The 21,803-nt window shown below is 40.9% G+C and overlaps 1 protein-coding gene across 12 annotated transcripts in view; it reads right to left on the bottom strand.

Moving 5' to 3' along the window:
- Positions 1-21,803, bottom strand: part of Macf1 (microtubule actin crosslinking factor 1) — a 331,824-nt gene that overhangs the window by 138,498 nt on the left and 171,523 nt on the right. For all 12 annotated transcript variants that reach the window (XM_052177285.1, XM_052177287.1, XM_052177284.1 and 9 more), the window contains exons 16-32: positions 21,065-21,142; positions 19,967-20,128; positions 17,930-18,034; positions 17,046-17,141; positions 15,847-15,972; positions 13,552-13,704; positions 11,506-11,660; positions 8,613-8,739; positions 7,678-7,861; positions 7,172-7,341; positions 6,787-6,965; positions 5,849-5,987; positions 4,830-5,023; positions 3,443-3,605; positions 2,576-2,659; positions 983-1,090; positions 667-765 (exon numbers count right to left, since the gene is read on the bottom strand). In XM_052177285.1, the coding sequence (XP_052033245.1) occupies positions 667-765; positions 983-1,090; positions 2,576-2,659; positions 3,443-3,605; positions 4,830-5,023; positions 5,849-5,987; positions 6,787-6,965; positions 7,172-7,341; positions 7,678-7,861; positions 8,613-8,739; positions 11,506-11,660; positions 13,552-13,704; positions 15,847-15,972; positions 17,046-17,141; positions 17,930-18,034; positions 19,967-20,128; positions 21,065-21,142 (2,322 nt within the window). The remainder of the gene's footprint in view (positions 1-666; positions 766-982; positions 1,091-2,575; positions 2,660-3,442; positions 3,606-4,829; positions 5,024-5,848; positions 5,988-6,786; positions 6,966-7,171; positions 7,342-7,677; positions 7,862-8,612; positions 8,740-11,505; positions 11,661-13,551; positions 13,705-15,846; positions 15,973-17,045; positions 17,142-17,929; positions 18,035-19,966; positions 20,129-21,064; positions 21,143-21,803) is intronic.

Genomic DNA, 21,803 nt, shown 5'->3' on the forward strand with positions numbered 1-21,803 from the left:
CGGTTAAGAGCACCCGACTGTTCTTCTAGAGGTCCTGAGTTCAATTCCCAGCAACCACATGGTGGCTCGCAACCATCTGTAATGGAATCTGATGCCCTCTTCTGATGTGTCTGAAGAGAGCAATGGTGTACTCATATAAATAAATAAATAAATAAATCTTAAAAAAAAAAAAAGTTGTAGATGCTTCCAAGAAACAATGATACACATTAAATAAAGTTTCTTTAAACAAAAATACATATGAACCAGGCTGTATATGTGACCTGGGGATTATAGAAAGTAACTATTTCCTCTAGGAGCACTGGTTTAGTATTAAGCAACAACATGATCACTATAAATAAAAAAAAAAAATGACTGCATGAATTTTATTTATCTTTTAAAAGATGAAGCATGTTTTAGTATGTAGTGATAGGATCAACTTGAGGACTTGGTACATGTTAGCTACAAGAAATACTAATGGGCTATACCCTCTGCTTGAGGCATAGCTATTGTTGGTAGTTTATCAAGACAGGGTTTCTCTGTTTAACCCTGGCTGTCCTGTAGATCAGGCTGGCCTACACCTGCTTCTACCTACCAAGTGCTGGGACTAAATGCATGCACCACCATGTCTGGAAAGGCACAGCATTTTTAATCATTCTTTTAACAAGTATGGGACCCAACTATTCTCACCTCTTCCTCTTCCAGCCGCCGGAGGGCATCACTGATATATTTTACATGCTGAGTCGTTAATGTCACCAAAGCTGTGTATCGAGTCCTCAAGTCCATGAACTATAAATAGAACAATTTAGATAAGTTACTATCCGGAGAAGTAAATTCAACAGTTGAATAAGGAAGACAACAGAAAGATGAGACAAATGAGAGCTTTTCTTTTTTATTCTCCGTTAACTTACTCACTTAACATCCCAGTTACAGACCCTCCTCTCCTCCCACAGCCCCTTCCCCACTCCCCCTCAGAAGACATGGGGGTTTCCTCCCATCCACTCACTTCCTGTGTGATGGCATCTGAAGAGGAAATCATGCGACGGCGCTTGCCTGGAGATTTCTGTTGTGACTCCACAAAGGCCTTGTAAGTCATCAGCTGCAACTCATAGTCCTAGGACAGAAGAAATGTGACTTCCTTTACTTAAGATCATAGTTAACATATCACACAACAAAAACATAGTATTTTCTTGCTGGAAGTGTTTCTTTAGTGTTTCTTCAGACTATAGGTTGGCAAATATTGGGCCATTCTGCCTGTCAGAAATACTAATTCTGTCTCTATAAATGACTGTATCTATTTATAATAAAAATTTGAAATTTTTATTATGAAAATTATAAAATTTCAAATTTTACTTACACTGAAAATTCAAATTCTTGAGTATTTCTTTCTTTCTTTTTTTTTTTTTTGTTGTTGGTTTTTTGGATTTTGTTTTTTTTCAAGACAGGGTTTCTCTGTTTAGCCCTGGCTGCCCTGGAACTCACTTTGTAGACCAGGCTGGCCTCAAACTCAGAAATCCGCCTGCCTCTGCCTCCCACCACCACTGCCCAGCTGAAAATTCAAATTCTTATCTATTTATTTATTGGTCAGGGTCTTATGTAGTCTAGGGTGGTCTCAAACTCCCAGTGTGGATAAAAAACAGATCTTGAACTTCTGATCCTCCTGCCTAACCCTTCGAAATGCTGGCATTATAGGTGTGCATTGCTATGTTCAGTCTTATGTGATACTAGAAATTGAAGCCAGAGACTCACACTAGGCAAGGTTTCTGTCAAATGAACAATACCCATTGCCCAGTTTTTATTCTTTTATTAAAAAAATATATCATATGATTCTTTTACATTTTTTTCATAGACCGTACAAAAAAGAGTGTGTGGCCTACACTCTGCCTGTGGATCATATCTTGCTGAATCCTGAGTTTTTAATCTGTGATTTGATGTCCAATTCTTTGATCTCACTCTTGGGGAAGCTGAAGTTCAAATAGGGAAAGTGGGTTTTCCTAATTCAGTACAGATCAGAAATTGTTTTCAAACCCTTTTCTTGTTTTACTCTGTCTCCTGTGCTTCCCCGGCAGCCTCTGAGTGCTTTGCTCCCCACCTTTCACACTTTCTTCACTTAAATAGTGCCTTGTTTATTTATTTATCTTACCACGTCTGCTCTCTCAAGCTCCTGAGACCTCCCCCCCCCTAAAGACAGGGTTTCTCTGTGTTGTCCTGGTTGTCCTGGGATTCACTCTATAAACCAGGCAGGCCTCAAACTCAGAGATCTGCCTGCCTCTGCCTCCTGAGTGCTGGGATTACTACTGCCTAGCTCCTGATACCTTTCTAAGAAACAAATATGATCACCTTGTTCCCCTGACCAAAATCTTTCAAGGATATAAGCCCAGTTTTTCAAACATCAACATGTATAACCAGATTCAATAGGTTGAGGGCATTTCAAGTAGCATCTCAGGTAATAATGTTGTTCCTAGCTCAGAGACAGTCTCTAAGGGGTGGCAGCCTCTGAAAGAGCTCTGCATAATCTGTGCAGAGAAGGGCTTACAGTGATAATGTAGCTTTCCTAAGCTGGAGATCATTTATTCTTTCTGGGATATGGTACATTTACCTTCACAATAGTGGAATATTGCTGGGAAAATTTTTGACATTGGTCCAGTTTTGTCTGATTTCTCTCAATTTCAGCAAACAGTTCCTAGAAACCAAAGTATTAAGACATTATCACTGACAATCATTACTCAGCAGTGAGAACTTACTATATTCTAAGGCAGTGAATCTCAAACCTTAGAATCATCACAGTCAGAAAGACTAGATAGGTCACAGACTGAAGGGTTAGTCCTACAGGAACCTGAATTTCTGACACCATTAAGGGGATACTGAGGCTGCTGGTCTTGGAGCTACACTTAGAGAACTACATTACTTTAACATGTTATCTGTAGAGCCTTATGTGGTTTTAGCAATAACTTCATCAGGCAGTTTAAAGGAATAATAAACTGTGTCTGTTTTAAGGATAAGGAAATAGAATAATACTGAAAGGTGATTAATTTCTTCAATGTTTTCTAGCTAGTAAGTAGTACATAAGCCAGGACTGTAATAAGACAACTAAACTCAGATCTCATATACTTAATGGCATGGTATTAAACAAAGTAAAAGAAAACACCAACCAAAAATGCTTTAAGTAATTTTCTTCTACTCATAGCTTTTCAAACCCCTACAGCCCAGTCCTAGTGTAATAAAATATAATATCAAGAAACAAAATGGAGAAGTTCAGTAGTTTCAATAAATAGCATAGAAACTCAGGAGTGGAGGACCTAACGGGTCTCTCTCTGGCCTAAACAGAAAATCAGTATCTTTTTCAAAAACACAAACAGAGGGGCTTAGATGTCTCACCATTTGGAGGAGGTTTAATTGATGCAGTATTGTCATCTCTAAGATGAGTCTTAACTTCTCCTTCCCCTTGTCTTGCGGCCACACTCACCGTCTGCTGACTAAGCTGCTCTGACAGCACTCTGCTATCCTCTGCCTGGCCCGGCTTCATCATTTCCTGCTGGGCAGTGGTCTCCTCAATCCACTTGATGAGCGTTCCATGGCAGGCTCGGTAATCTCTCAGAACTTCCTGGATACTTTCCACCTCAGATTGCCTAGAGACACAAACGGAAGCACTGTCAAGCATCCTAATGTTAATACAAACAGAGTGTAGCCACTCAGGCCTCCAGGTGGGCTCAACCATGGGGGATGGGATTTCACTTGCAGAAAAGTGATGCAAGGTTGAGTGATGTGTATGAGTGCACCCAGGGCCCTAAAAGTGAGTAAAACAAGTCCTAAGAGCTGTGGAAAACACTATGGAGCCAAGCATCTCAAGATAATTCCTGTCAAATTTTTCATTTATATCTTTATTTTACAGAGTATTTGTCAGGATACCAGGACTATGACTTATAAAGCACTGTAATTTCTTATAGCAGGAAGTGAAGAAAGATAGAGAGGTTACTATCTTTAGATATCTGTCAATCTCATAGCTTCAGGGTAGTAATTTAAGTAGAGACAATACAGATTTATACGAATTGATTAAACTCCTGTTCCTGCAAATTTTCATTCCCTTATTAGCCTAAGAAAGATCGATTTTCTGTCTCTACTAGTCATACCTTACATCATAAGCAAGGCATCAAATGACAGAAGTGAACTGAACCTACTAAAATCAGCAACTGTAGCAGAAGCCATAAAGTCTATAAAGCCTCATTCTGAAAATGGATCAAATTAGATTCAAGCCTAATAAAACAAGAATGAAAACCTCAGTTCTTTCCTTAGGAAAGGGTTATCATATAACCATTTAAGTCCGTATTAAAAAGAACACGCAGCACTAGAGATGTGGCTAAGTGGTAGAGTGCATGTCTAGCACATACAAGAACCTAATTAATCCCAAGCACTGGGTGAGGCACTGGCATGAATGGCTTAACTAGATAAGGAATGGCACTACTAACAGTATTCCTGCCAACTGAAATCAAGCCTGGGATATAAGGGTGATCTGGCTGAGATATTGATTGTCAGGGTTGATTGAACTGGATGACTAAATGTTATCTCTCTCCTCCCTTACTGCTTCATCTTCATGTGTGTCCCTTCCAAAGCTGTTTCCTTCCAAAAAAAAGTTCTCAAAAATGAGCCTTGGGCTAGGGTTGTAGCCTAATGGTGGATCGTGTGGGCTGGGCTTTCGGTCTGCCTTACAGGTGATGAGTCTAACATTTTCTGGGGCTTCTCATGTTCAGAATCCACATTGTTTTAAAATTCCACACCTCTGCATGAATCCCTACTTTTAAGCATGAATGCTACAATAGTTGGAAGCTGATTTTGTTTAAGCCTGAACCCCTCACCTGGTCTCCAGCTGGGCAATGACACGGTGCCACCGCTCCTGTAGCTGAGAACCTTTCTCCTGATAACGCTCCAAATCCAAGTTTGGCTCTGATGCTGGATGTCGGAGCTCTTCTGCCACTTCCTTGGCCTTAGTGATTTCCTCATCCAGGACTGAGAACACTGAATTCTTGTCCTTCACATCACTAAGCCAGTGCTAGAAAACCACAAGAAACAGGTTAAACATTTCCTTGCTGAAAGAAGACTGAGGCAAGCAAAAGGACAGTGGAGTGGAGTGGAGTCACCACTGTTGCCTGTGACCCAGAAACTGTGCCCAGGAAAGGCCTCTGCTGAGGACAGGCTCAGCTTTCCTAGTGCATACTGGGAAGGCAGGGGTAAGAATATCAGGTGGGAAAACAGGGAGACCATAAGGGGAAAATAACGCATGTATAATTTTTTGTGTTTTTAAACCTGACATTACTACATATAAGCTTTGAGACCAAGCACAGTTATGTAGCTGGCTAGGTCTTGGTTTTCCCATCTGTCAAGAAACCAAAATCCCTCCCTTATTCACTTCTCACAGCAGCTCGTGAGAGTCAATGAAGTCACACAGTAAAGTGCTTACAATGTTCCTGTGATAGAAATGTTGGGTATGTTTAATTAAGCCATGATTGAACAGGAGAAAAAGCTTCTTTAGCTTCCCTTTTATCCTTTTCTCTTCCCCTTTTACTAACACACTATTAAAATACATTAAAACAGCACTGTGCCTGATTCAAGTGCGAACATGAATCAGTGTCAAGTCATGCCACCTGAATCCTCTGTTAACCCAAAGCAATTGTGATTCAACATTTTTTGTTTTGTTTTGTTTTTTTCGAGACAGGGTTTCTCTGTGTAGCCCTGGTTATCCTGTAATGCTCTCTGTAGACCAGGCTAGCCTCGAACTCAGAAATCCTCCTGCCTCTGCCTCCCAAGTGCTGGGATTAAAGGTGTGCGCCACCACTGCCTGGCAGTGAATCAACTTCTTAAGAAATAGAGAGCTGACCTGTAATGTGGTCCGATGGGACTCCAGAGCTGAGAGGTCTGCTGGCACTGCTTCTTCCTGACTCAGCTTGATCTCATAACCTCTGACCAACAGTTCAGCGTCCTGTATGCTACGTACTATAACATCAATTGTCTTTAACCTGTGGGGATAAAATCAACTCCTTCATTAGCACTTTAATTTTTTCCCTCTGAGACAGGATTTCTCTATGTAGACCTGGCTATCCTGGAGATTACTCAATGGACCAGGCTAGCTTTGAACTCAGTGATCCACTGGTCTTTCTCTATGGAGTGCTGGACCTCAGCATGGCCAGCTCAGCACTTGAGTTTTAAAATGTGGATCACTTAAGCTCACTTTTGCTCAAATCAGTTTAATCACATTAAATGATGACAAGCTTTTGTAAAAATGAGAAAGTTTGATGGTGCATACTGTTGGTTTAAGCTAATTCAGAGTGATTCTAAGTGGCACTGGGATAGGCCATCTGTGGTGGCAAGGAGGAGCAAAAGTCTGCTTGAAACCAAAGGATCTAAGATTTGCCATTGTTCAAAATTACAGGTATAGAGATGGGTGAGGGGAAAAGACTTTCAAACGCTAATGTGTGGTATAGTTTTAATTCTTTGTCTCTTTCTATTTTCCTTACTATCTTTAAGTGTTGTTTCCAGAGGTGTCCAATCAAATAAAAATGAGGCAAGAAACAGATCTAACAATTCAAGTATATTTATCTCCCATAACACTGACATCTGTTATTGTAGTCCAAATAGATTTATTCCATGTTACTAAGGAACTAAAGCCAAAGTTTCTGAGCCTAGACACCCACTTTCAAGACCTGCAGTCTTTCTGGGTCATTCATTGAATAATCTCAATAGAAGATGACTTCCTTTTGATCTAAGGCTTCAGCTTACTCAGATTGACAGTAGAGAGATCATAGACACGGTACTCACTTATTCAGATAGACAGTAGACAGACCATAGACATGGTCCATCTTCTCTACCATCAGGTTTAGCTCTGAGCGCAGAGTTGTGGCACTTGAGCCTGATGGAGACTGCTGGAGAAAGACGCTGCATTTCATAGAAATAGCATCCAGGTCAGATCTCAAATGCTCCAAATCCTCTCGTGTGTGCTATCAGGAACAAAATGCATAACAAAGATGGAGACACAAATGAACAATGTTACAAAGTAGTCCTATTTTCAATTGGAAATGAATCAATTCAATTATATATTTGAAGCTTAAATCCCACTTTTCCACAGTGCATGGCACATCCACAGGCTGCAGGGATAGGTGAATTCAATCTACAAGGAGTTTCAATTCTTGTAACTGCAGCTCACCTCCTGCTCTGCAATCCTCAATGCGATGTCCTGCCTGGCATCTCTGTCAGTCTTAGAGCTGGCTGGAGACTGAATTTGTTTGAGCAGTCTCTGCTCACACTCCTCCAGGCGTAGTCGGATATTCTTCAGCTCCGAGATGTATACCTTGGCCAAAGTCTCTTCTTTGTCCTCTGTGAACACACAAGCACAGAAAACTAAGCTCTACCTGAAGACAACAGAGCTAATACAGAGCTAATCCACTGGCTCCGGCACATCAGAAATCGCATTGATGAAAGCGAGGTCTTACTTTGGAAATATCCTTCCTGACTTTTGATTCCCTGCATTACACATTAGCATTAGGGTTCTGAAGAAATGTGACAGGCTGATTATTATTAACAACCAAAGTATCCGATTCCACAGTATAATTTTGAGAATTCATCTTTGTAAGACTGTCTGTAGTTGGAGTCTGTCAGCGCCCTTCAGGAGTTTCTGTCTACCACTCTCCCTCCCTCTGCCCTTGCACACACCATTCTCCATTGATGTCATCAGGTGCTGGAAGTGGGTTTTACAAGCTTCCACCTCCTCCTCTATTCGCAAGCGATCAGCCACAGAGAAGAGGGCAGAGTCATGACTGTCCTGTAGAAAGTCTTCATAGTGGGCCTGGAGGTTCTTCATAACCTGGTGGCACTCTCCTGGTGCTAAGGAACGAAGCTAAAGACAAGAGAATAGATTTCTTTAGAACAGAAAAAATACCACTTTCTTTCTTTTTTATTGATTCCGTTGATTCTATAAACATATATTCAAAAATGTACAAATCAGCTGGACATAATGACATCTTTAATCCCATCACTGGACAGACAAAAGCAGACAGAGTGAGTTCCAGGCCAGCCAGGGATACAGAGTAAGATCTTGTCTTGAATGAATGAATGAATTGCTGTAAACATGTTGATTTTCAGTAACCAAATTCATCTATATAATCAACATCCCAACCTAAACAACATAAACAGCAACTACCCCATACTATCCCTCAAACTCCACTGCACAATGTTCCTTGTCTTTCCTACATTCACAGTCTTACTATATAATCTGTGTTGGCCTTGAACTCATAATCCTCCAGTCTCAACTCCAGGGGCTAGGACTGCAGAGGTATTCCATTAGTTGCAACCTGCATGTACGTTAATAAAAGTAGACTAGTGATCACCCACTCTATACTCTGTGCATCTTACACAAGGGTGGCACCAGGTCCACACAGTGAGAAAACTACACTCTCTTACTTTCACCTGCCGTTTCTTTACCTCTCAAACTGCTAGTTGTTAAGGCTGTCAGGTGCCTAATCCTGAAATAGCATCCTGAACTCAACCATACCTCATTGATCTGGGGGACATGTTTCAGAAATGAAAGAACTGCTTCCGACAAAGCTTACCCACCACGTATCAGCCAAAGGTAACAGCTTCCCAATTACCTTTTCTAAGTTCCAGGTCTGTACTGTGTCAAGGTCCTTTCGCAAGTAATTCCAGGAGATAAGGCTTTTGGTGTTAATGTGTAGCTGGTGCCAAAGGGCCATAACCTTCTGGTAAGACTGTTCGACCCTAGAAACAACAGAAATAGCAAACTACATGTCAGAGATGTGACTGCAGAGTAGAGATGTGTGCTAAGAAGGAAAAGAAAGCTTGCTCTGACCACACAGATAAGTTTGGAATTTATTGATATATTTGATTTGGATTGTCTATGGAATTATGTATAAATATACTTCCAGTAGAATAAAAGTTACCTGAATGCAAGATGATTACAAGAAGCCAGACAGTTTCCTGACAAGAAAAGCAGGAATACAAAGAATATAGATAAAAATATCCCCATTAGAACTGTTGGAAAACTGTACCAACACTTCTTTTTGTTGTTGTTGTTTGTTTTTTGGATTTGGCTTTTTTTCGAGACAGGGTTTCTCTGTATAGTCCTGGCTGTCCTGGAACTCACTCTGTAGACCAGGCTGGCCTTGAACTCAGAAATCCGCCTGCCTCTGCCTCCCAGAGTGCTGGGATTACAGGTGTATGCCGCCACTGTCCAGCTGTACCAACACTTCTTAAAAGTGATTTATTGTGCCACATAGTCAAAACATTCTTGAAATAGGTAAAACAATAGTAACTTAAGTTTACTTGGGAAACAAGGTAAGCATCCCATGCCTACTTCAATCTGAATCCTAGATGGCTTGCAAATAAATACACATATACTCATCAAACCACTAAGTTATCTTAAATGTCTTCAACGTGAGAAGAAAATATGAGATATAAAATATAAAACAGGAAATAAGGCATCAGGATTTCAGTTACTTTAAAAAAAAATGCAACAGTTTATTTTCCTCTATCCAAGAAATCCCATGGAAAGTTCATTTAAGTGGTAATCTCAAAAGAAGAATAAGACACAAAGGAAGAAAAATAGAAAACAAGGTATTAGAGAATGAGCCTGGGAACCCTAATATGTGATAAATGGGGATTCCTGAGAACAAAACAAATCAACCAACCACTCATCCACCCCAAACCCAGAGGACAATACAGATCCAAGTACACTCTATAAAGCATCTTGCTTGTATAATACATGCTAATTTTTTTTAAAAAAACAATAATTCGGAAATTTTTTATGAGATCTGAAAGAGTTCCCAGATTTTGTTCATATCCACTGAAGAGGAAGAGACTCATCCAAAGACAGAAGATCAGAAAGAATAGTCTAAGGAGAGTCTACCAGAGAAACAAAGCTTGCATCTAAAAGGCAGAAGTGCTTAACTATTCTACATCATTATGCTGGTAGAAAAAAAGATTCTACTCAGAAGCATCTTGAAGATGAAAGAATTTAACAGTTTTGTACTCTTGGTATAATTGCTCACTACAAATGGTGACTTTTTACTGCTATATACTTTTTAAAAAAAGAAACAGAGGTGCCATCTTTGTCACTAAGTTTACAGAGAACATGTTCTACCAACCAGGCAGTAAGTCAATAGAGAAGACTCGGAATCTAGAAATCAGTGGTTACCACTCCAAGGAGACAAAAAGAGAACCTAAGATGAAAGTGAAATGAATGCTAGAGTCAGGCCTGCAAATCAGATCCACAAGGGGAGAGGAGAACAAAATGGGCCAAGAAAGGATTCCAAGGGAAGAAAAGGTGAAAGTTATCTGTGGCAGCTGGCGTACTGAAGAGCCTTTTGGAAGAAAGGAAGAGTAGGAAGGAAGGAAGGAAGGAAAGAAGGAAGGAAGGAAGGAAGGAAGGAAGGAAGGAAGGAAGGAAGGAAGGAAGGAAGAACAAACTTGGAAATATGTCTTTAATATGCAGATAGAAAACCCAAAAGGAAACTCTTACTCTAAGAAAATAATTACTAATACACAGTCTGCCCACCTATTCCTTCATTCTTGGAATTCAACAACCATTTATTGAGAGAATCTACTCAATGCTAAGAATGGGTCTAGAATTATTACTAAATTGCTACAGGATTTTTGATCACATTGTAAACCTTGAGATTGTGTTATTTACTGGAAAAAAATATGTTGATAGTTGTGGCACACACCTTTAATCCATCTGACTGGAATACAGACATACCCTTAGTACACACCTTTAATCCCAAACAATGAAGGCAAAGTTTGATTGTAGAAGGAAGTACCTCTGTTTGAAAGTGATGTCTAATTGAGTAGCAGACAAAATGACAAACAGAGAAAGGTATGACAGAATAGGCTATGCCCAAGCTACTTAAAGGAGCAGTAACTGCTAACTCTGCTATTAACCCTGAGCTACTTAGCTAACCCAAACTACTAACTGTGAAGTACTTATTAGGGCAGTGAAGAGAAATAAAAAAGAAGAGATAGTTCTACTGGAAAAATTTTACAAAGACAGCTAGACACAGGTAAAGACAGAACAAGCCAGAGAATGAGAAGAAGCCAGAAGATTAGAACAAATTGCCAAAGCTAGCATGAGACCAAGCAGAGCACTTCAGGAAAACTGAGAGAAGCCAGATTAAATCAGTCAGCTTGGAGAGAAGTTTGAGCCAGAACAGTTGAGTTGAATCAGCCAGTCAGAGTTCAAAAAGAACTAGAAAGGGTGAGCTTATTCAGTAGTAAGTCTCAGAGGTTGAAAACATTCTAGGCCTAGATTAGATTGTACAGAGACAAAAGCTTCCAGAGAACTAGGCCAAGGTTAGCAGATGGAGACTATAAGCCTTGGAGACAACAATTACTACAGGAGAATAAAAAGTACTTTTATACTGGATTATTTCACCTGAAGAACAGATTTATTAAAGATCTACTTGGCTGGTAGTGGGACACTTGACACACTTAATGGGAGGTCTGTTCCAAATAGCACAGTGCCACTGTTACCTGCTGGCCACCTCAATGGCCTCCTTATTTGGTGGGGGAATGAGGAAGCAGACTGACGGCACCATTGCCTCATTCCCTGTAGGGCTGATCACCTTCCATTTGGTCCTCTGAGAATTATCTTCCAGCACACATTCATCATTTTTGCAAATAGTTATCTAAAAAGATAAAGTCACAAATTATTGCTATAGAAAAACCAATAACTACTGATGTCTGATCCTACAGATACAGCACAGCTAAGAAAAAAGCCTTCTTTCACTGCAATGGTTTGTATATGCTTAGCCCAGAGAGTAGTACTATCAGGAGATGTGGCCTTGTTGGAGAAAGTCTGTCATTGTGGGCGTGGGCTTTAAGACCCTCATCCTAGCTGTCTGGAAGCCAGTCTTCTCCTAGCAGCCTTCAGATGAACATGAAGAACTTTCAGTTCTTCCTCCACCATGCCTGCCTGGACTCTGCCATGCTCTTGCCTTGATGATAATGGACTAAACCTCTAAGCTTGTAAGCCAGCCCCAATTTAGTGTTGTCCTTAAAAGAGTTGCCTTGGTCATAGTGTCTGTTCACAGCAGCAAAACCCAAACTAAGACAATCAATGGGTAAAGGTCTTGGGTGCCAGGCAAGCCTGATAATCTGAGTTCAAGTCCTGAAACCTACATGGTGAAGAGTAAACTCAAACCCACGGTTCCCTTCTGACTTACACTCAAATGGAGCACATGTGCACCAGGGCACTCACATGTCCCTTACCTTTATACAAGCATACACCTAAGCACAAAACAAATAAACGTTTCCCTTAGGCTCAGTGCTTGAAGTGTTTGCTGTACAAGTATGAGAACCAGAGTTCAGATTCTTGTCACATGAGAGCCAGGTGGACAAGGCAGATGGCTGTTATCCCAGTGATTAGGAAGCAGAGGAAGAGAGCCCAGGGCAAGCTGGCTAGCTAGATTAGCTCCAATTACCAAGAATCCCAACCTCAGGGAATGAAGTGTAGTGCGATAAAAGAACCTCTGTCCTCTGCATGCATAAGCACCCTTGTGCATACAGATCCCATTTAAACACATATACCTTCATGCAAATACACCAAACATGCTTACATATGCAGAACATAAAAGTTGTGTTATCAAGGTAGTATTTTTTTTCACTGTCCCTTGCAAGTATGCTCAATAAATATGTTTCATTCTTTAAGAAAAAAAAGAAAAGGGAAGAGGGAGTAGGAGGGAGGACTAATTCGCTACCACTTAGTGGGGGTCCCTGAAACTTATAAATCCATGTCCCATCAAATAAGTCAAGGAAGGGGGTATTGATCAAGCCCCTGTTGCATGTGGAGTGACTAACATGTGTGCTTAAGGAGACCCTAAGAGGTCAAGAGCAGTCTCAGTGCCAGCACCAGAGTTAGGTTGCCCCCATGCTCTTCCTACCAGGCTCCTGAAAACGCTTGATCATTTTGAATCATCAGTTCTTTACCTTAAGAGACAAATAATAAATGTGATCTGTTTTAGAAAAAGAAACCTAGAGACAACTCCTAATTCATTCTTTGAGTTTCACACTATGTAGTCTAGGCAGGCGTGGACTTGGAGTGATCCTCTGCCCAGCCTCCCTAGTGTCAGGATTATACGTAACCATCAACATACTCAGCTCCACTCAGACTCTGGTACAATAAAGTTTTACATAGCAGGGCATGCTGTGTATATCTCCAAAGTGTAAAAAGGTCCCACGCCCTCAACACTTAGGCAATCAATGAATGAATGATAATGCCACTCTCTAAGGTAAGGAGGAGTTTGGGATTTGTTTGGGTTTTTTTGTCTTGTTTTATAATAATAAAAGAGATATTTTTATACGTAAATTACCATCAAACACTCTTCACTTTTCCTCCTCCTCCCCCACCCTTCTTCCCTCTCAAACACATGTTCCCTAACAGGCCCAGCAGGCTTTCATCCTCCTGCCTTCCTAAGTACAGGGTTTACAGGCTTGGCTCCCCCTACAGTGCAACACTAACTGAAGGCTTCCCCTCTCATCTCCTTCCCTCTAGAGTCCAGGCACCTGCTCCACTCTCACCTCAATCTGCCGGTAGTCACAGATGGCCTTCACAGATAAAGTGCTCTTTAACACATGGTCTGGATTGCGTGGCTTTAGCTGAACAATGGTTTTTGATCTCCCAACAAGACTAGCAACAGAACTCTTGGACTGTATAAGCTGCTCCTTTTCATCCTATAAAATAAAAAAACCAAAAAGACATTAATGGTAGTATTCTGAGTCACTAAGCCAATAATGAAAATGCAGTGCTCCAACCCCTCAGAGAACATTATTTCCCCGTTATGTAGGGATGCTCAATGGAGCTACCTTATGTAAGGATATAAACAAGGATAAAGTAAAGAGGAGAGACCGTCTCTGTCTTGGTCCCAAGGCTTATGTACTCTAACTCTGCGGCCCTTCTCCTTGTACTCTAAACAATGACCAATAAAGCCACATGCAAGAAACAAATAAAACAGATGTCTTGCTGCCAAATACAGCTGTGCAACTAATTAAGGACCTCCTCAAGTACAGCTGAGAACAAAAGCTGTTGATAAAGTGTCATGACAAATGATTTATGATTAACCTTGCCGTGCTATGTACATGTATATTTGATTGGGTTGAATGAAGTACCATGCAAAGTCAAAATTCTAAAATTTCTGTAAACCCAATTACCTTAAAAGCTAATAAAATTGTCAACAAAATTGGTAGGAATATACTACCAATTCCATTGGAGAGTAAATGGTAACTTGTTATCTACTGGCCAGAATGTTCTAACCCATGGTGAGGCATGAAAGTCTCCAGAAAGAGAACTTTCTTAGGATGGACAGGGGTGCGATAAGAGTAAAGAGTTAATAATGTCGAGAAATACCATTCAAGGATTAAGAATATGCAGGTAAAGGGAAAGAAATTCTTAAACAAACTACCTGTGCCTGTCCCCGAGAGCATGATTGGAAGAAATACAACTTTAACTTATTAGTTAAGAAAGAGGAATGGAATAAATCAGGGAGACAGCCACACTTCTATATCTGAGAACTGGTCTACCCATTCCAGCTTCCTTGCAGTAAAGATGTCTAACCCACGAGCCAAAGATCTCTCTCTCCAGAGACCAAGTGCTCATTGTGGTAAAAGCTCTGAAAAGAACCAGAGGCCAGGACAGGTGCTTTGGAACCTGGAGAAGAAGCTGAGGAGCAGACCCAGGTGTGACTTCATGTCCCGATGATGCCGCCAACCCGATGCCCCTGACCTGGAGAAGAGGTAACAGAGCAGCAGCCACCCTCCTCGAGAAGAGAAGATGTGACAGTTCCAGGAGTTACCCTATGACCGGAAGGTACGCTGTGAGAGGGAGGAGGTCAGAGCCAAGGAAGACATTCCTCCTTCACACTGGCAGTACCTCCAAGAGAGACATTTTAAAGACAGTAACTGTAAAGTCAGGCTTTATCCTTCATTCCAAGTTAACACTCCATTTCCCCGAGTGAAGCACTGAATGTAAACCTACTCATGGGTTCGCTATATTTGAAATCGTTATTTAAAAAGAAGAAAAAAGAAAGAAAAAATGAAAAGAAAATTAGGCCAATGCTAACAGTGGTACAATGCTTGTAAGTCATGCACAAGACTCTAAGTATGAACCTCAATTCCACAAACATGTCCTAGTTTCACCCATAAAAATAAACAAAATAATAAGTAAAACTAAAGTAAAGTAAAACAAAAATACTTTGGATTATTCTGGTTCTCATATCTAGACTCATCTCCTGAGATGCACAAGTAATACCCCTGCTGCATACACCCTGAGATACAGTTGGGCCCTGTCTTGCCAATTCTGTATAATGCATAGTATTACATTAAAAACAGGGCAAATAGTGTATTACCTATAAGAAAGATGTTAATTTTGGCCTCAGTAACTAAAATCAACTTTGTAATAATATCTCCTCATTGCCAAAAGAAAACAGTCAAGGAGGAAATCTCTGGCTCAGATTTCTCTTTCTGTGTCTCAAAAGAGAAAAAACCAAATCTGATGTCACTCAATCCCCTCAGCTTGGGCCTTGGCCCCACTGACTGCAGTAGAACAAGGGTGACACAAAGAAAGCAGGCAGCCAGCCGCTCAGGGAGCAGCTCCAAGGGCTTTACCTCAGAGTAAATCCAAAGAAATCCCATTAGCAACTTCTTCAGAGAAGGAAAACAAAGAGATGACAAAACTCACTAGACAACTGGATGCGAGCCACACTGCACTGTAAGAAAGGCCCACTGCCCTAGAGCTTTCAAGGATATGAATTTCAGCAGCAGCTGACACAGTTTACTCTGTTTCTCAGAAGCAAAAGTCCCCACCAAGGCAACACCCACCATGGAGTCCTGAAGCAGATCCTCAAGGCGAGACAGACTGGTGCTGTGGTCGCAAGTATATTTTCGTTTGATGGAGTCTTGGAGGTTTCTCAGGAAGGACTCCAGGTCTCGGGCATCACTGAAGAACTATGGGAACACAAGGAAAGGGTGGCTAGTGCTCAGTGCCTCAGCACAGTAGGGCTTCACAAAGAAGGAATCTTCTGTGCCAAGCTTAACAAAGCTGATTACACTCTCCTGGGCCTAGAAGTACAAACCCCAGGGCTTTAGAAAGCCACCTCAGTAAAACATAAGTGATGCTTTCAAGTAAAACTCATTAGCTCCTATATGAACGCTAGCCTGTCTCACCCTTCTTGATTTCTGTCTAGTGGCAGCACTTGGCCTGATGTCTACTTCATGAAATAACATAGAAGCTAAGTAAACTAGTGTTTACCTCACTAATGTAATTATATGACCAAGGAAGTAAATAAACTTAAAGAAAAAATAACTTATTTCCTCCTTATCCTTACCTGAAGCAAAATGCATACTCTTTGATGTAATAGGTTGGGGACAGGGAAAATGTTAATATTTTACAGATCTTCTCTTTAAAAGGTAGTGCATGCCTCCCCCTTTTGAAGCTGGGCACAACCATGTGGTTTGCTTTTACCAATGTCACAAATAGCAGAAGCAGTAAGAGTACAGTACATGAGGACTGCTCTCACTTGTCATATGACCCAGGGTTTTCTTCGCATGCTATCCCCTAGCCAATGCCTAGACATGTGACTAATGCCCTTTGGGACTAAACAGCCCCTTCCTAACTAGAGCAACCTGCAGCCAGGTATATGACAGCAACATGAAGAGAACATAGAAGAGAAAAACCACTCAGTTGAACCCAGTACAAATAGTTGAACCAACTAAGATTTTAGCGTTCATTTGTACCGTAAAAGATAAGTGATATGAATGTTACCTTGTTTGTTGAGACTGGATCTTATATACCCCAAGGTTCACCTTAAACTTCTGATCTTCCTAACTATCTCCTGAGTGCTATGATTACAGTGTGTAGCCTCCAGTTTTACCATATTGATATATTTTAAACCTAATGTTGGTCATAAGTAGGTACACCACGACCACCACCACCACCACCACCACCTCCTCCTCCTCCTCCTCCTCCACCATCACCACCACCATGACCACGACGACGACCACCACCACCAAGACCATACCTGGAAGTAAGCTGCATTCTCTTTTACATGCTGCTCAACACATAAGCAGAGCTGCTTCATCCACTGCAGTTGTGACTGGACAGCAGCACTGTATGCCTGTAACAACCAAGCACAAGTGCAGAGGGCATGAGTTTACCAGGCTCAAAGTATATGTGTGAGTTTCTTTCCAAGTACAATTCTGCTACAGACAGAGGTGAAATTGGAGTGGCGCAGCTGACTGACAGCTGGGCAATACTTCTCAGGAGAAAGAAGCTTGCTTTCCATCCAACACAGGTCTGCTAAAAGGGGTTACCCAGAAAAAGCCTCTTCTATACTTAAATATAATTAAATTACCAAGCCAGAAAAAACATCAATCAATCAATCAATCAATCAATCAATCAATCAATCAATCAATCAATCCTGGTTCGTCTATTGTTTCTCTTCTCTGGGTAATAGCACTATGCCAACAAGTAAGATGTGGGACTAGAGGTGGCTCAGTGGTTAAGTGTATTAGTGCTCTTGCAAAGGACTTGGGTTTGGATTCCAGCACCCACGTGGTGGCTCCCAGCTCTGAGGGAAGCCAACACCATTTTCAGGCATCCACAGATACCAGGCATGCACATGGTACAGAAACATTCATGGAGGCAAAACACTCATAGACATAAATTAAAAATATTTTTTAAAAAGGAAGATGAATCAGTTATTTTTAAATGATGAAGAGTTGTTTAAAAAAAAAAAAAGACACAAGCTCTTTCCCCAATAAGTCAAAGTCAATAAAATAAATAAAGGAAGCCAATGTAAAACAAATGAGGTGGCATGTCCTCCAAGCCTTGGAAGAACAAAGCTCCTGATCTCAGTATTTTTAATCCCAATACCTTTAAGTTACACATTTTACAATCACACACCTCCACTGTTTGCTTAGCTGGGTGGTTCTCAAGTGACAACAGCTCTGCTGTATCTTGTAGAGAACGGAATACATCTTGTTTCCCTTCCAGTTCCACTGTTAACTCCTGCAAATTGAATTTAATTTTATAAAATAAATGCTATTATGGAAGAAGAAGCAATGAAAAAACAGTGTTCCCTGCCTGACTTTAAGGAGCCTATAATAGGATTGGTGCCAAAATATGATATATAAACTGCAAATGCCCAGGGATCTCAGGAAAGGGCAAAACCGAGGGAATTAAGGGGAGGGATTCACAAAGCACAATAGGACTAGAGCTAGCCCTGGGTAGACCAGGAGAATTCAGGAGGCATGGGAAAGAGCAAACATGGGTAGGAAGGCTTGTGAGCCAGCACCACACAAGCACGCCACACTGGTAGACAGAACACTGATGGGCAAACTTTGCTCTGCTATTTTCTCAGCTCAAAATGTCCTCCTCTGACACAAAATTCTATTAATACACAATTTAAATGCTGGCTTTTAAATGAACTCTTACTACCAGATTTAATGTCTTCTCCTTTATGCTGCAAGGCATGTTTTGTGTGTGTCTGGCGGCCTCATAGTTTCCACACTATTTACAGCATCACAAGTCTTTCCACTTCTCTCTCTTCAGAGGGTTCCCATATCCTTCTCTAATTAGGCAACACTCACAGATTTTAGTAACTGTAGATTAATGGAACTAAACCAACCAAAGGGTGTGCTAGTAGAAGAGTGGTCTGTTGCATAAAGGATTATAAAATGCTTTAAAACCCTGTGTATGGAATTACTGAAAGTAGTAAAAAAAAAAAAATATTCCCACTTACTTGTCTACTTCTTCATTATAAAGACTAGAAAGAGCAGGAGAGATGGCTTGGTGGTTAAGAGCACTGGCTACTCTTCTGGAGAACCCAGATTCAATTCCCAACACTCACAGGGTAGCTCACAACTGTCTGTGAGTCACATATGTGGTACACAGACATATATGAAGAAAAATACCCATACACATAATACATATATAAATATAAATATATATATAAATATATATATCCCTGGTTGTCCTGGAACTCACTTTGAAGACCAGGCTAGCCTAGAACTCAGAAATCCACCTGCCTCTGCCTCTGCCTCTGCCTCCCAAGTGCTGGAATTAAAGGCACCACTGCCTGGCAAGTATTTTTTTTAATAAGTTTAACAAGGAGTGGGGAGAGAGACAGAGACAGAGACAGAGAAGAGGGGGTGGAGAGAATGAGGGAGAGAGTAGAATGCATTGCCCCATTAATGATGGATATTCCTGACCATTTTACATGCTAAGAGATAAAACCCAAAATGTTAATAAGAATTCAAACTATTATAGAAATCTAAAAGTACAATTTATTTAAATATTAACTCTTGTATAATAAGACACTTTGCTTAGATTAGCTTATTAAGTCTTACTCAACTTGTTATACAATCCTTTCAAATAATTCTTATCCCATTTTTACAAGGGCCTGGAGAGACTAAGTGCCTTGCCCAAGGTCACAGACATAGCTCGTGGACAAATGAGAACTTGTATTTAGATTCATCACACCCTGTAATCTTAACAACAAAGCTATATTAATTACTGAAATGACTCGACTTGCAGACTGCAGCTCTATCTACTTGCAACACAGCTTTCTAAATAAATCCACTCAAGGGCTCTCCCTCCTCCACACACATTTCTCACAGAACATATGCAATGAGCAGAGTCCCTATCTATCATCATGTGAGTCTACAGCAGTGATTCTCACCCTTCCTAATGCTGCAACCCTTTAACACAGTTCCTCAGGCTGTAGTGACCCAACCATAAATTTTTTTGTGTTGCTACTCCATAACTATAATTTTGCTACTGTTATAAATTGTAATGGAAATATTTTTGGAGATAGAGGTTTGTCAAAGGGGTCTCAACACACAAGTTGAGAATGGCTGCTTTAGAAGCAGTCTTTGCAGACTACTTCTCTGACTCCTGCCACTGCTATTAAACATGACAGTCTTGCTGTGTGGGACTCACAGAGAAGTAGGTTTTCTTGGCTGAGATATTGGGATTACTGTCACTCCAATCACATGCTAGTTCCTCTTCCTCCTTCCCATTCAGCCAGATCAGTTCAGCTGTGGCTCTGGAGACAAATTTGTGCAGGCTCTGAAGGTGCCTCATTCGGAAGCTAGAAGTCTCCTGGACAAAGCATGGGTTAAAAGATTAGATTGTGCTCACATGGAAGACAACGCAGCAACACAAGGAAGGAACAGCACAGAAAATATACTAAGCCTAGTGCTTCTGCGTTAAAGTGTTAGTATTTAAACCTAAGGCCTTAGGCATGCTAAGAAATACTCTACCACTAAGGCTGCTTTTAATATCTGAATTCTTCTCCGTGGACTTAAGTTTGACACAGTAGGATACAAAACTTCCATGGTCACCGTCAATCTTATGCTGAAGACGTGACTCACAGGCTGTTATGAGGGTTCCTGCATAAAGAATGATCTTGGCTCATCCTACCACAGATAACTGCTACAGAAAGGAATGAAAAGCAAGAAACAGGGGAGTGGTCTCCATCAGTCTAAACTTTTTAGTTATGTCATCTTAAAATATGTATGGCCATTGGTGAAGAAGATAGCTAAGATTGGCTTTACTTGTTTATAATTTTCCAGAGCAGTGCTTTCTGACCCTTTAAGACTCTAGAAGCTTAGGCTGGAGAGACCGCTCAGTGGTTAAGGGCACTGACTATTCTTCTAGAGGTCCTGAGTTCAATTCCCAGCAACAACATGGCGGCTCATGAAAATCTATATGGAATCTGACACCCTCTTCTGGTGTGGCTGAAGACAGCAACAGAAAAAGAATCTAGAAGCTCACTGTGGTGAAATACATCTATAATATTGGCATTTTGAGGCCTAAGCTGGAGTAAGAGCAGTTTAAAGGGCAGCATGGACTACATAGGGAGATAATGTCTCAAAAAAAAAAGGTATTATAACCTTTATAATAATTACACAGTAGTTATACTCTAATAATAAGAAAACTAAGACCCAAACCATGTGCTTTCTGGATTAGGAAAGTGTTGTTTGGAGGGAGCCAATGCTCCGTGAGCACAATCTAAGTCAACCAGTCAAAACTCACCTTCAATTTACAATACTGTGTCTCTAACTTTCCAAGAGTCTCGACATAGCTGGTATGGAAATTCTGGGACATCTTTCCCTGACACAAAAGGAATGAAAGCAAAAATCATTAGAGAAACAATGAGTGAACTATGGCTTCAGCCATATAAAGACGATGTCCCTTGTTCTGGGAAGCAAGGGCCTGGACAACAAGGTTCTAGGTCAGACTTCATAGCTTGAGGCAGCACTGAGTGGACAACAATTCAGCAGGGTAACTAAACCCACACTCCTCATGTTCCTGTGTTTCTAGCAATTCAGAAAACCCCGCCCCTGATGACTGCCAAACTACTTCACTTGCTGCTTTGCATGGGGTAGGAAGAAGGATACAGAAAAAAACAAAACAGGTAAAGCATGGTACTGCCCAGTAATAGAGCACCTGCACGGCAGGCACCGAGCCCAGAAACAACCAACCAAAGCCCTCAATGACGAAGACAAAATGACACGCTGGAAGATGGACTGGGTGACCAGTTCTCTACTGCAGGCTCACAGCAAAAGGAAATGAATATGAATTTTAGGGACAAAAGACCTGAGTTTAGATACTTCTGTCTGCTAAATTCTGACTCCAGCTTTCAATATCACTTTTTAAATTTTTTTCAGTTTTTCTTTTAGTTTTAAATATGCCTCCAAGGGGGCTGGTGAGGTGGCTCAGCGGTTAAGAGCACTGGCTGCTCTTCCCAAGGTCCTGAGTTCAAATCCCAGCA

Source organism: Apodemus sylvaticus, chromosome 3 (assembly GCF_947179515.1).
Source record: "Apodemus sylvaticus chromosome 3, mApoSyl1.1, whole genome shotgun sequence".
Lineage (NCBI taxonomy): Eukaryota > Metazoa > Chordata > Mammalia > Rodentia > Muridae > Apodemus > Apodemus sylvaticus.